Consider the following 15,255-nt stretch of genomic DNA (forward strand, 5'->3'; position numbering starts at 1 on the left):
GAGTGGAGGAGGGGAGACGTAGGGCCGGTGTCAGCCAATCAGAAGAGATGCACACACACCGGATGTGGTATAAATCACATCCGGGGGACATTTCTCCTGAAGTCCGTCCGCCCCGTGAGAGCATGCTTGTTGCAGTCATGCGCCGAATGTCTCCGTCTAACACGACTGGGAAAAGATTATATACTATTTAATATTTACATGTAATATATAGTAGCTGCATGTTTTTTAATTTTCTTTTATTTAAGGGTTTAATATGAAACGTGATTTGAGTTTGCATCCTTGAGCAGAGGGACTAGGCCGCAACGGCGTAGAAATGTGCAGGTAAGTTTGACATTTTACAACATATAATTGCAAATTTGATGTATTATATTCCTCCTACTAACACTATGTTATTTTGTTTACAGGCTGAGTGATTAACTCGGATCGATGCAGTGTTTTTGAGTTGATTGCACGTCCACACGTGGGCAGATGGGTGGTGTGCTCCATTTTGATTTACTACAGTGAGTATTAAATGAGGGAAAAACCTCCTTTTAATCGCCTTCTTTTGGTTCATGAATGATGATTTTAGTGCGTTAGACTTCTGATGTAAAAATGAAGTCAACATTCTATCTGACTTGACCCACAAACTCCAGGATGTATTTATGAGTTTAATAATCAAATTCATGCAGATATTTTCTTTTCTCTTTGCAGGAATACTGTAAATGGGCGTTGTTGCAGAATGATTGCAGGAATATCACCATAGTAAGTATCTGGAGTGAGCAGAGAGGCTTCTAATGGTTATGAATGATGATCATGATGCGTTAGACTTCTGATTAAGATTGAAGACAACTCACATCTGACATAACACACGTTCACTCTGAAATGGACGGTGTTTTCAGTAATTGAGTTTACTTAAAGCCGTTTTATTTCCACAGAAATCAGACTATGATGCTGGAGGAACGAACACGCTGCTGTCAATTTAAAAGGTGATATAAGTTTCGGGTTTGTAAGTGTGTGTTGTTGTACCAGAATATTTATGTTTGCACTGTAGGCTGTATCCCGTCCAAATAAAGCATTTGTCAACAAACACAGAATTGTTGTCTATTTCATTCTTTTACATGTTTTGGTAAATACATTTTTCAGCACTTAACTTTGAACCTGATTGGCCCATCTTTGCCACTCAGGTCAAGAATAGTGCAAGATCATGTCATGTCTTGTCATAACTGGAGTTTCTTGGCTATCTCACCAAGTTGCTCTTTTAAAGCAAGACACAGAATCCGAAGGCATTTCACAGCCATGACTTTGTGCAAAAAAATGCGCTCAGAGGTATGCAGGATTATATTTCATTATCAAATAGAATTTGATTTACTCTTGGGAGTGAAGAAACCAGGAAATATTCTAATTTTTAGAGGCTGGAATCAGAATTTAGATTAAATCCTTAATTTTATGGGGTTTTTTTTGGTATCATACCCCTGTAAATATAGTTATCTTTAGGTTTTGGACTGGTTGATGAACAACATAAGATTTGATTTGATGACATCAGTTAATATAATAGAATAATTTTCATAATAGACAGAAATTTAATTCAGTAGTTGGGGGGGGGGGGGGGGGGGGGGGGGTTAGGGGTTAGGCCTAACCCTAACCCTAAACACCAGAATAATCAATAATGGTAACTGTTGCAGCCCTGTATGTAATGCAATTTTAGTCAGTATTAAATACAAGAATAGGTATGCTTTTGAAATACAAAAAAAGCTAAATTGTATGTAATGTATCTATACTTAAGTTTATATTTATTGCCCCATTTATTTGTTTCAGGAATTCCTTGATAGGCGTATATGTTTATGTATCTATTTATTTAATATTGATAAGTGAAGAAATCTGACACAGAGATCGATGCCTCATGAGCGAGATCTGGTATCTTCAAATTTTCTTCATCTTCCCTCACAACCACAAGGCAGCACAAACTGTTTCCAAGCAAAAGGTTTTATTGATCCACAACGATCAGAACCAGAACATTCTGTGACATCACTGAACACAACAGCAATGTTTCTCATATTTTCATCACTGTGCAAATGAACAACATCGAAAGAACCTGTGAAAACAAAGGGCATGTCTCCGACAGACACATTAATGGCACACAGACAGTTTTCTCTCTCGATCCTCGACTGAAGCGACAGATGTGGTGGCTCACCATGGAGGAATGTTTGATTATTTTTAAAGGCACTTTCTGCCTCATACACTTTGCCAACACACATTTGAACGAAACGCATGTAGAAAAAAAAATAATAATTTAAACACCTGTAAAGCAGCCGGGTTGTCTTGGCAGATCACAAAGTTACTTTTGAAAGTTTATTGTTTAATAGAACAGCAAACTACAACAAACCAATAAATAAGTCAACAAATAAGAGCATTCATTAGCTGGGTGTCCGCTGTCAACATTAAATTATATGGCTAATATCCAGTAGGTTATTTTTATTCAAATAAAACAGGAAGGGAGGGCATGTTTCCCTCTCTATTCACGATTTTCACAGAAGGGTTTCAGTCCCCTGCTCCACAAAAAAAAGAAATCCTCCCTGCAGGTCACATGTACATCAAACTTGAGCTCTACTTCACCGCCTCAATAAAAACACAAGATAATTAACCGATTGCTTCACACAGTAGCCTTCGAAGGAGAGGACTGAAAGATTGCTTTGGCAATAAAAACAGAAAAATTATTACTTTTTCCCCAACTCTGAATATAACATGAAGAGAAGTCTTGAAGCATGTCGCGTGAAAGCACGTCGTCAGTGAATGAGCTGTTTCCCTCGCACAGCTAGGGAGCCGCGTTCCTAATTATACATTCATCAGACCTAGGCAATGTTCAGCTGCTGTGTTCGCAGATATGTTTTAACTCACCCCATGTAGTTTTTTTTTTTTTTCATCTCTAGTCCCTACAGTTAAATGCACACAGGCTGTATGATGATGTGTCCACAGTAGATTCACGAGTATCTCCCATGGACACAGCGCCGTTGATCTGTTTGCATAAAGGTGCCAGGCAGCTGGCACAGGCAGCAGTGTGGATGGGTGGGAAAAAAAAGAGTCTTGATTTCCCTGTGAAATGTATATTTAAACGGACGCAGGGGCTTCCAGCAAAATCATCTTCCAATTTTTCCCTTCAAGCTTTTTGCTCAGTCACTTCATCAGTGGCCTCAAAGTTCTCGTAGAGTTGTAGCAAACGGTAAACTGCTGGGTTAGAAAGGTCGCGCAAAAAGTCGACGCTGTACAACCATCGTGTTTGGTGCAGCTGTACATCACAGGTATTATGGTTCTTCTAGTTGAATCTGATGGCTGTTTGTCTGGTGGAACAGTCTCGACATGCCCCATGTGGAGTCTTTCATCAGAGAGTTAGTCGTAGCGTTTGCTGCCACACAATTAAAGCTGTGCGATTGGATGGCAGTCTGTGAGTCACAGCTCGCCCAACACGTCCAAGTTTTCGCGAGTGCACTTCATGACTGGCGCAACAATGGGATTGGACTGTGGGTAGAAATATTGGAGGGTGGGCCCGGCCCTGTTGCTGCACCCATGGGTGCCTGAGGGCAGGGGCAGGGGAGTCTTTGTCATATTGCCACGATGATAAAATGTCCGTCTGTCCATCAGTCTTCACATGTCCGAGACCTCAGACTCCTCAGGTTCTGGGTCCTTCAAGGCATCATCTGTCACAGTAACCAAGTTGGCATTTGAACGCGTGTCCATGGCAGAGTGCATTATGGGTAGCCATAAGTCATCCATGTTTGGCATCACGAATATTTTCTGTGGGGGGGGGACGAGAACAGCAACAAGCAAAAACATCTTAAAATAATGAATACACGAAGAGGATACTGAAACACAACATTTCAACTATTCTTTATTTTCTTATTTGAATTTTTTTAAACTTGGCTTGGAGCACCGGGGGAATGTTGGTATTGTTAACTACTGGAAAAAATCACCTCATGAGGTAAAAAAGTGGCATGGAGCTAGCTAGTTAGCATGCTAACTTCAGAGGATATCTCTGTACCACAATATGTGGAAATCTTTTGCCACATTTTTAAATATGATGTTCCTTCACATTCTCCTGTTAATTGTAGTTTTTAAATGTTGAGCCTTTAAACAAAGAAAATATACCCACAAAAGCTATTGTGAGTGTGTAGTGGAGGAAATGGAGCAGAAACTACTATGTAGTGTCAAATAAAGACAGTAGCATGGGAGTATAAATGTTTGAAGAACTGCTAAAATCCCCCGAATAACAACACCCCATGTGAGTCCAGCATTTATTGAAAGCCAGATGTACACACTCACTCACAGATGACAACAGTGTTCACTGCAGCACTGTATTTTACCGCAGGAAAGGTTGAAGGGGGGGCGGTACATAATAATAACCCCCAGAGGAGTCGGATGGGGATAAATGTAGATGTGTGGTAGACCTGACAGGGACACAGTAGTTTGCAGGTGTGCCTCAGGGCGGTTGTATAACAGCAGGCGTATCATTACTTTGGATATATATATGAGGGGTGGGAAAGCCACAGGCTCACTGCTTTGAAGTGTGTGTAGGTGGGCAGCCGTAAATGAATCCTCCTTTATCACCTGAATTTTCACCCTAAAACATCTGGGGGTGGCGGTCTTTGTCCTTGTGATTAAACATTTGCATGCACAGCTTCCCGTTGTTCTCACCTGGAACTCCTGGTCCAGTTTCTTCTCAATCCAGTCGGTGACATGAACCAAAGTGACCTCCCTCTCGCCCAGTTTAGGCCGAGCTTTCAGCTCTATGTGAGGCGGACTCCGGAAACCGTACCTGACAGCCAAGACGAAACACTGACAGTGAAAAACTAGATAGTCTCACACAAACTGATGTGGCTTCATTGTTGGATTCTCAGAAAACAGGTATATTTTGTTTATTCTACCAAATCCGATACGTTTTTTTATTTTACAAGATGAGACACTTTGATGAGGAAATGTGTGATACTGATAAAGATCACGATGATGCTGTAGGTCAGTGGTTCTCAACATTGTTTACAGGGGCTCAATGCAACAATTTGTCGCTATTTACATGTATAACTCACTTTTTTTATTGACCGCATATGACCTTCCCTGTCTGATACAAACCTGTGGACATTTTTTTAAGTAAAGCTGCTGGACTGTAGATTTCTTAGTGAAGGACTCCATGACAGTCCATAAGATTGGACTTTAAAGCATAACTTAGGGCACAAAGTATGCAGAATTATCTTTTTCTTTTTTTTAAAGGTGCTATATGCAAGTTTGCTAACTAATGTTTTGCTTCTACTTCTGTCACTTCTTTCCTTGCTGCCGAACGTGGTTTCTTGCAGGCTAGATCCTATAGAAACTAACCACCATAATATATTGTAATATGAGGCAGAGGCTAGCTGCTTAGCATGCTAACATCAGTAGGTGACTCTCAATCCCAATATGTAGACGTCTTTGACATGACGTCAACACAGTTACTGCTCAAAGCTCTATTAAGAATTTTAGTCAAATTTGTAACTGTTTTAAAGAAAATTTTGTACATATAGCTCCTCTCATAATTTAGACATCTAATGACACTTCGGATTTTTATTGGTCCTGACCCACAGCTTGGGAATCACTTAGGTAGATGCAGATGAAGGTGATCGGAATAATAAGGGCGATTGGATGAATTCGACATTCATTAGAATTAAGCTTACAAAGTGTGTACATCTTTAATGAAAATATACCTCTGTGCCCTCATTTTCTTAAATGTTAAGTGTAATTAGTCCACTGGTGATTAAACATTCTTCTTCTTTTGTTCACTTAACACCCAGCAGAGGGTGCTGAGTTATATCCTCAAGCAAGGATCCCTGATTTCATCCACCAGTCTCGACTGCTCTCCTCCCTGGAAGTGAACGTACCAAATCCTGTCCGTTGGGGGAGGTGGGATGTTGACAGCCAGCGTCCCGCGGCACTCCTGCACCTCCACAGTGAGCAGCAGCGGCGTGTTGGACACCTCCTCCATCTTCTTCTTAATGAACTCCGTCTCCGTGGCCTTCTGGAAGTACTTCGACTTGGCTATCTTGTCCACGAAGCGCATGATCTTGCTGGGCCTGTGGCCTCCCACATAGCTACGTAAGCAGAGGGTGCAAACAGAGGAGAGGGAGGAGGAGGAGGAGAAGGAGGGGAGGCAAGGAGTGAGTCAGGTTCATCATTTATTCATAACAGCATCTCTCGCTACTCAGCACCCACGATGGAGGGGAGTGACCAGGTGCTACATTAAATCAGCAGCGAGCTTTCGAACGTGTGGGACTGAGTGGGTGGGCGGGTGGACTGAGAGGGCAAAACATTCTGCTTTGACACATCAGTGTGAATCCGTTTCTGCCCATTTTCAATTAAGATGCTGTTGTAAAGAGGCAGTCGCTCACCCCTCGGCTCCTGGAGGAACGGGCTTGTCACTGAGAAGTTCTGGGGGATCCTCCTCATCCGATGAGCCAGCGCTGGACGATTCCTCATCGCTGTCTGCCAGGCAGTATGTCCGCGGCCTGGGCCTGTCACACACACACACACAAATAAACACACCCTCACTGCTGCAAAGTCTAATGACTTTACACAGAACCATTTAGAATTAGAACTAAATCCCATTAAATGCATCTGATGTAAATCACAGGAAATGAATCTCCAGTGTTTCCACAATCCAGAGCAAAATGAATTGTTTCAGTGACAGGCATCCATTCCAAAACTCACCAGTCAAATTGGACAAATCCACAGTGGAAAGCATCCAGAGAGAGGATTAGTAGATTAAGAGAAGGGAGGAAGAACCAACAGAAAAAGGGTAGGGAATTGTGAAAAAAAAAACAGATTGGTTCTACATGCAAATCTGCCCAATTAACATCCACTTCAGAGCTGTTTGTTTAGCAAAAAAAAGTTAATCCTTCAAACATCCACTGAGGATGTATTATATGACATTACCAAGAAAAATGAGGACAAGCTGTAAAGGATCAATCACAAAAATCTGTCAGATAGTTTAAAAATCAGACCGAGCCTCATTACAAGCTGTGAAAGAGGAAATTACTGGGTGTATTTGAAAGCCTCACCACTCTTTCCCGTGCTCCCCGAGCCCCTCGCCTTCCTTCCCCAGACGGGCAAGGTTCATCTTGGTCTCTAGCGTCATGAGGAAGGAGCCCGAGTAGGAGATCTCCAGATCAAACCACAAACCTGGACACAGACATGTATCGTTTTCAATATTAATCAAAGCAGCATCATAAATGGCCAACTCTGAATGACCTCCTGCCTGGTTTCTAATTGCTGTGAAGCCCCCACGCGGACCCGCCAGGAAGACGACCTATCCTCTCGCAAACACTGAAAAGGTCAGCTCTATTGGCTGACTTCATCAAGCTACTTCCTGTTTACGCCTCACACTTTTCAGGAGGCAACGGGAGAGCTATTCAGATTTCGATCCCCCTGCTGTTTTCTCATTGAGTGCTAACCTCTGCAACCGATAAGTGGTGTTTTATTAATCCTCTGCCTCGCTCCTTCCTCCACAAATGCTCATTGATTTGTGTGTGTGTGTGTGGCAGGCAGCCGCGTCAAATAGACGCTAAATGACGGCATTAAGTCAAGATGTCCCGTTGTCCCCGTCTAGAACAAGACACACAGGAGGGAGAGACAGCCTGTGAGTGATTCACAATTGAGGAATCAATATAAATAAGCGTGTGTGTTTCTACATAGAACTGGGAAATATATCATAATAACTGCAACATAATATGAGACAGGACATTGCTTTGGATTCAAGTTATTGTAAAATACACCTTATGTGTTGCTTTTTCTTGAAATGCAGTGAAATTAATTTATGGAACTTGCTTTTGTGGACCTGGTTCCTACAGTACCCACAATGCAACATTGCAACAGTGTAAATTTTTTCAGATTACATGCAGCTTCCTCTGGAGCCACAAAAGGCTTTACCATTTTTTTAAACATACGCAGTAGTACTCCCCAAAGTCTGTAAAAACACTTAAATGCATTTAATTGGTGGAGTTACCCTTTGTTGTATATATCCTTATACATATTTCTAAGAGCAAAGTTAGAGCCTGAGCTCTAAGAGTGTCATTGTCTGCTTCACTGTAATTGTTGTGTACGAGACAATGAAAGTACTTGCAAGAGACAGGCTGAACTAAGATGGTAGCAGTGGAAAACGATCTTAAAAAAACACTGATGATGTTTAAACTGTACCATACCAAACTGCAACCCATGCTTTACACGTCATGCCTTCACAGTCTGAAAATGACTTTATTTGACGTCTTTGGCTCGTTTTTACAATCCAAATTGCCCTTTATCACATTTAATGGTTTGGTTTTCTGTACACTCAGTGTAACCGTCTCACAGAGCCACTGGTGTGACTGTAGATTTCACTTTACGTTCAATCATATCGATAGTCGAGTGTAATGGATAGTCGTACTAAAACTGGTTACATTATCAACGTCAAGGTGCTGGATTGTAAAATGATATAAAATTATATCAGCCGTGTGCGTTTAGCAGTTCTTGGAGCACAGGCTCAATATCATAAATCCGCTCATGTATTCCCAGCATTAATGAGTCAGGAAGCACTCTCCCTCTCCTCCTTCTCATCAGCGCTAGAGCAAAGAAAAACATGCAAGATACAAAATTAGGTGTGTTACTACCGCAGCAAACGCCTCCCGTTAGGCTCAGGCAGGTTTACAGCGCAGCACTTTTCAGAGATGCCGTTCCCACCAGGCCTGATTATGCGCTGGGATCAACCGATGATGCTCGATGAGTGTATTTTCTGTGGGTGTACAGGCTCAGATGGAGCACATTAACGAGCATTGCAGACTCAGCTGTGGAAATGTGGCTGACAGGAGAATGACTCATGACTGGCTCGTTCAGCCGAGCGGAAAAAGGTGCCACATTGTCAATGCTCTTGTATCTTTAGACAAGAGCGTCTAAAAAAAAAACCCTGAATATTCTAAAATAAGGACGGAAACCACTCCTCCCTTACCCTGCTTAAAAGCACCACTAATGAGTGTAACACACCTCCCACGGCCTGTTCCCTTTCCATCCCCTTCATAAGCTTCTCTTTCCACATTTTCTCCCCAGACCAACAGCCACAGTAGGAATTAATATACCCATCGTGTCTGTATTGTCTCTGTGTGGCAGACCAGTCTCTTCGCAGGGGCTAAAGGCAGGCGGCAGGCAGGGTGAGTCAGTGTTTCAGTAATGGATGTGGGGGGACGAGAGACGTGAAGTTTAATTACTGTGGCCTAATAGAGCGAGGCGCACAGAGGGGCTGGACTCCCGAGGAGAGAGGGAGAGGGGAAAATGTCTTTATCCAGAGAGAAGAAGAGCAAAGCGTAGGGGAGATGGAGGGACGGTAGGAGATGGATAGATCGAGCTGAGAAGTAAAGTCTCTCTACTCTGTCAGAAACGCAAGAGGGGGAACCGCCCGGGTTATAATGAAGGATAGCAGAGGAGGGGAAAGACGACAGGTGACAGGAACGTAATAAATCTCTATTGTCGCAGACCATCCAGAACACACACCTACCTTGGTGGTCCACAGATGGTGAGGAGGCGTGGAGGATTTTAGGAATGGAGAAGCCCATGTCGAGCTCTGTGAGGGTCAGCTCATTCATAAGATACGGCAGCTAAAGACCGAGAAAACATACAGAGAATCAGAATTATCTCTTGAACTGATCACACTCGTGACACGGCAGATTTGTGTGAGATAGTGCGAGGACCCACCCTGATCTTACTGAGCTTCATTTGGATCTTTTTGGAGACGACGTTGGCCCAGTACTTCTCTCCCAGGAAGTCCCAGAATATCCTTCCAAGAAAGGCATTAACCCAGGCCTCAGGCTCCACAGCCTCCTCTGAACTCCTGCGTATCTGGAGGGCACACAGACAGGCTTGTACTGTAGCGTTAATCTTTCTCACATAAAATTAAGGTAATAGGTTCAATTCAAGTATGATAACAGTCTATTTCACACGGCTGGATTAAACTGCTAGGGCACAAGCTTACTGTTGGGCACATTTTGCTTTTCCAAATGTTGTTCTGGATCGAACTAAGATTGTAAAGAAAGTCATTTCCGACATTTCTTTTAGTTATTTGGGGCCCCTGTGCATCATGTGATGTCGTTATTACATGGTTGGCAGCTAAGTCAAGCGTGGCGCTCTTCCTGCTATGAAACTGAATCAGACAGCAATGCAAGCATAAATGGGGACCCACTCAGACAAACATTACTCTATAGCACTAATAGTGGTCAAAACCTCTAAAGGGTACCTTTAAGTGAAAACGCAGGAGCTGATTTAGTTGATATTGTGCTTCAGATGTTCAATTTCCTTAACAACTAGCTACCCCCAGTTTGCCTTTCCTGCATCCCTCTCTTTCCTACCTTTTTGGTAGTTTTGGGGCTCCCCTCGGGACTTTGACCAGGGCTGTCAGTGGCAGTCGGGCTTCTCTGTGGTGCCTGGGGGTTGACGTATTTAGCCATGTAGACATTATAGTCCAGAAGCATCTTCTGCCTCATCCCCCCAGTGGAGCCACAGGCGAGGGCAGAAGAGGCCTCTCTGTGGCGAGGCTGAGACAGCTCCTCCAGGCTCCCTCGGCTGCTGCTCCTGCTGTCCGCCTCCAGGCCTCCGCCAGATTGGGTGCTGCTACTGCGGCTGTGGGAGGGCAGGAAGGCTAAACGTGGAGGGTGGAGGGGAAATGCAGGGAGGGGACGTCAGTGTGACATGCTTATGCATCATTAACATTTTGCCGTAATTGCATCAATCAATCAAGGCAATTAATCAAGGCATCATAATTCACATACTTAATGTATCATCAAGACTTTTTGTTGGGTTTTCTCACAACTCTGAATCAGCATGCTTTACACCAGAGACACACCGCATCATCTCCCTGACTCACAATAGCAATGACATACTAATTTTCAACATAATTGCCATGTATATCCAAGAAAACAGCTTGGTATTTAAATCATCTTTCCAGTAATCCTGTTCACCCTCCACCGCCTTTATCACTGGACACGCACAGTGCCAGTGTTTCCCTTTGAACCGAGCCTTATCCTTGCAGGCTTATATCCCACAGTGGAGACCAATACTATAATATGCTGCTTCTCTGTGCATGTAATCCTGCTGACCCATTCACACTCATCTGTTCGCTCAGTTGAGGGGATTGGCAGTCCCTAAGCTGGGGCTTATGCATAGATCTGATGGCTGTGCAGTTACATACTCAAGAGAATGGCAATTCTGACTGCGGGACGTTGTTGTGTGTCTCTATGCTTTGTGTGTGGGAACTGTGACAGAGACAGATAAACCTACTGTACATGGCCCAGCCTTAAACTCACCACTCTTGCAAATGCCAGACAGACTGCCAACCCTCCCCTCCGACTTCACCCGGGACGCCAGAAGAAATCTCCGGAACCACTCTTCCTTTTCCCGACCCGTCCTCCCAAACAGGTAGATTGTCAGGTCCCCGCCTCCAGAGGTCGGTCTTTTGGGTTCCTCTGCCGATCCCGACGCTTCAACTTTCTCACATTTGTCCGTCCGCTCCAGCTTCTCCACCAGCCCAGTTAATTTGTCCTCCCCACCTTCCGGCTTCTCTCCCTGGGCTTTGGACATGAAGTCCTCCTGTTTGGCGAGCTCAATGCAGATAGGGTACTTCTTGTTCCAAACTCTCTTCCGAGCCAAGCTTTGGGGCACCAGCTGGATCTATAGGGGCATAAAGAGCATATCAGATGCTCAAAAGTATGAACGTGATGATGTTATCATGCTGTTGTTGTTTTTGGGGAAGAAGAATGCACACATTGAAATGAGGACAAAAGGGGAAAAAATGTGCAGTGCACGTTGAAGCTATAAATACATCGTATGTGGCAGACTTGCTCTGGGGGTGTGAGACAGCAACTCAGGGCGTAAAAATGTTTTGAAAATAGAACCAAAAAAAAAAAGGCAATGAAGGGAGGACTGCAAGTGACTCATCTATTATGTATTTATATTTATCTAACCCAAAGCTCAATTTGCCTTTGCCCCGTAATGTCAGAACATGTCTTTTGTTTTGTTGATGATGAAAGCAGCCAACAAAGCAGCTTGAAAGTAGTAGTAGTAACCAGTGTTGCACTGTATGTTGTGTGTTTTTTTCTATATTCATTCAAACATACATTCTTAATCCAGCCTAACCAAGCAGCAACCTTAAAAAAAACATACAAATTGAGCCAAAACTGCAGTTCCTTGAATGGCCACTATAGGCCAGCTCCAAAAGTGGGTACATTTCCAAGTTTAAAGCAGAAATAAACATCTTTCAACTCTGATATAAAAAACTGTTCTGGTCCCTATAGCTAATTTCCCCCGTTTGTGAAACTGTACTGGGAATTATTTGTAATATAACTCACTCGTTGGTGCAATTCGTAAAATACTGCCAGAATTCAATGGTAGCTCCAAAAGTAAAGGGGGCAGCATATCACTGTGTAACAGACAACTACTGGTCTTTGCCAGCTATTCTTGGCTGTAGTTAGCTACCGAAAGTGTCGCAAAACAGTATTACAAGACAGGATTAGCCACCAAAATAAGAGCACCACGTGGTTGTTGTGTCAAACAATCCAAGCTCAACTATGAATGCATGTTTGAGGACACTATTATGTGTAATAGTCTGGCATCTTAAAACGCAGATAACATTCAAAACAGTCTAAACTTTCAGAATAATGATGGTGAATTCACCAATGGCCATTCAGCTCAGGAAGAAAGAGAGCGCTGTGGCTGCATGGTGAGGACGACCGTGATGACCTCTTCGCTCCGTCATACACTGACACGACAATTGTCCTCCTACTGTCCTGCCTTCAGACTCACAAAAACCATCGAGTCAGCACACAGTTGTGTGTGCAGGGTCAGTGACCTGTTATATTCACCCCATGTTTACACACAATATGTGACTCTGAGTGGCTTTGTCACTGAACATGACCTATTAGCAAGCATGCACTCAGGCAAAGACAAATATGAGGGGACGTGTGCTCGATGTCACTATCTGTTAAGCACACAAATACACTGGAGAGCCAGCGGTGACACACACACTTAACACATTAATGCCCCCCCCTTCAGTGTGTCCTTCTCTCACACACACATATGACAAAGCATTCCAGCATCTGTCATTGCCCTCGTACACCCACAACCACCACACCTTGCTGTCAGTTAGGTCATAGATCTTCTGGCTGATGTAGGTGACGTCGGGTTTGGGCTCATTGTGAGTGGCACGGCGGGAGATGTTGCGGTTGGGTTTGGACAGACGCAGGACGGAGCCCTCCAGACGGACGTAAACAGAGTGGGTCAGGGTGGCGTGGTACATCTCCGGGTCGTAGCTGTGTATCTCATTCATCCAGCCCTGAGAGACATAGTGGGGTGGAGAGGGGTGGAGTTATAAATGACAGTGACTCAAAATGTATTCTCACAGCACATTACACATCAGACTCCCAGTCAAACTCAGAGGAAAACTCACTCGTTGACTTTGCATGCCATTACTGTTGAAAGATTTATTGTTTTTTTGTTGCATGTTAACCCAAGTTACCATGTTTTATCCGTGAAACGTTGTCTGAAGGACGACAGAAGGTAATAGTGCTGTCACAGTACTAGAATTTCCGACTTCGATTCAATATAACTATAAACCAGAATGGCACTCAGTAGAACGCATACCTTCACCAAGGCCCAACAATCCCATGTAGTCCAATATCAAATTAAATATATTTGGATCTGCATCTACTCACTCATAGATACCAGCAACCTAAATTAAAATAATGTCAAAAAACATCCAATCCCACAATGTTTTAAAACACAAAGTTAATGGAGTCTATTCTGGGCTGAGACCACTTCTCCATCCAAGTTTTGTAGAAAATCGCGGACACCGGACATCAGTGAAAACATGACTTGGCTTGGGTTGAAAAGTTGTTTGAAGATCAATAAGTTGAAGATATATAGAATCTAAAATGTTATTCCTCAATGTGCTGGTTTTGAATGTTGTGTGCAACCAAATTTCTTACATAGTGCAAATTTATTGTTGATCTCCCCACAAGAGTAGAGCCCCAACAATAACAATGATGGATATTAAGCTAAAACCAATATCTAAAAAATGTTTATAACGTTTAATAAGAATATACATCCATGTTATTCTTTCCCCCCTTTATATCACAGACAAAGCATAAACCCACTAAACTAAACTATATTTTATAGGGACCCCTTAAACGACCTATAATGGCGACCACAGACATATCTTCGGCATTCTTTGTGCTGCAATTTTTGTTAACTGTTTCTTGTTAGCCAACATATTTGCAGGAAAAGCTTATATATCTGTGATAATCTCATATCATTGTTGGGCCTTTCTCGTAAACAGAACAGATTAAGCCACCGCGAAGTGCAACAAAACACCTCCAAGAACAGCAACAAGTCCACTTAATTAACTGTTAAAACATGAAAAAAAGTGTCAGGATACAACACTTCCATCTGCCAACTGTAAATATCCCTCCTTCCAGTATTTTCTAGAATCATAATCAGATCACACCGCCGGTATGTATCAACAAAACACAACAAAAGATAAAGTGGCACATCTGAAACACTCTTTGTTGATCGTCAGAGGAAATGAAATTTGAAGAGAGAGAAGAAAGTTCGTCCCCACTGTTGCTGCCCTGCACTCTTGTGCTCCAGGGTCTATCGTTCATCTGTGTGTATCATGTTCTCCTCTTCTGGAACAGCTGTGCCCGCTAGTCATGAGGCTCTACCGTGCAACAGCTTGATACCCACTAAGGCACACACACATACACACAGTACACATCCTTACATAACCCCCTCAAACTACTGAACATTTCTCTTCTGGGAGAGCTTCAAGAATCACTGAGGAGAGGTTAGCTGAGAACAGGGGGGCAAATGCGGTCAACCTCTCATCTGAATGTCCCTGATTCAGAGCTAAGCTGTAGTCCAATATAACCCCAATTCTTACTGCTGGTCCCCATGAGGTTGCTCTGAGTTTAACTTGCATCCAAACTCCCACCTTGTCAGTCCCAAAGGAGGCTCTGAGAGCAAAGCCAATTCAATTGAAACAACAGGGGAGATTTCAGCGCCTAGCTGGTGCGAGAGGATGATAAAATGTGAGAGCGAGGAACATGTTGTCAAAGATACAAAACAAAAGCTCTTGGCGACATCAATCCTACCTCCCACAATTTAACTACTGCTTGATAGTAAACAAAAGAATAGGCATTTTGTGTACTGCAGCATCCTCACTTAGGGCAGTTTCTCCAAGGCACAGTGAGA

At 43.2% G+C, this 15,255-nt stretch overlaps 1 protein-coding gene and 1 long non-coding RNA gene across 3 annotated transcripts in view; one reads left to right on the forward strand and one right to left on the reverse strand.

The window, feature by feature from the left end:
* The first annotated feature begins 79 nt into the window (after window positions 1–79).
* On the forward strand, window positions 80–1,073 carry LOC115575794 (uncharacterized). The gene is made up of 4 exons (XR_003982735.1): window positions 80–321; window positions 405–500; window positions 691–741; window positions 915–1,073. It is a non-coding gene; the product is annotated as an uncharacterized LOC115575794 (long non-coding RNA).
* An 871-nt stretch (window positions 1,074–1,944) lies between these two features.
* Window positions 1,945–15,255, reverse strand: part of tex2 (testis expressed 2) — a 30,433-nt gene continuing 17,122 nt past the window's right edge. Inside the window, exons 5-14 of one of the 2 annotated variants that reach the window (XM_030407647.1) lie at window positions 13,139–13,339; window positions 11,316–11,679; window positions 10,362–10,651; window positions 9,712–9,855; window positions 9,515–9,614; window positions 7,053–7,173; window positions 6,384–6,500; window positions 5,877–6,086; window positions 4,666–4,786; window positions 1,945–3,768 (exon numbers count right to left, since the gene is read on the reverse strand). In XM_030407647.1, coding sequence (XP_030263507.1) covers window positions 3,619–3,768; window positions 4,666–4,786; window positions 5,877–6,086; window positions 6,384–6,500; window positions 7,053–7,173; window positions 9,515–9,614; window positions 9,712–9,855; window positions 10,362–10,651; window positions 11,316–11,679; window positions 13,139–13,339 — 1,818 coding nt within the window. In that variant the 3' untranslated portion in view covers window positions 1,945–3,618. Of the gene's footprint in view, window positions 3,769–4,665; window positions 4,787–5,876; window positions 6,087–6,383; window positions 6,507–7,052; window positions 7,174–9,514; window positions 9,615–9,711; window positions 9,856–10,361; window positions 10,652–11,315; window positions 11,680–13,138; window positions 13,340–15,255 lie in introns of both variants that reach the window. The other variant, XM_030407646.1, reaches the window with a different exon arrangement.

Source organism: Sparus aurata, chromosome 23 (genome assembly GCF_900880675.1).
Source record: "Sparus aurata chromosome 23, fSpaAur1.1, whole genome shotgun sequence".
NCBI lineage: Eukaryota > Metazoa > Chordata > Actinopteri > Spariformes > Sparidae > Sparus > Sparus aurata.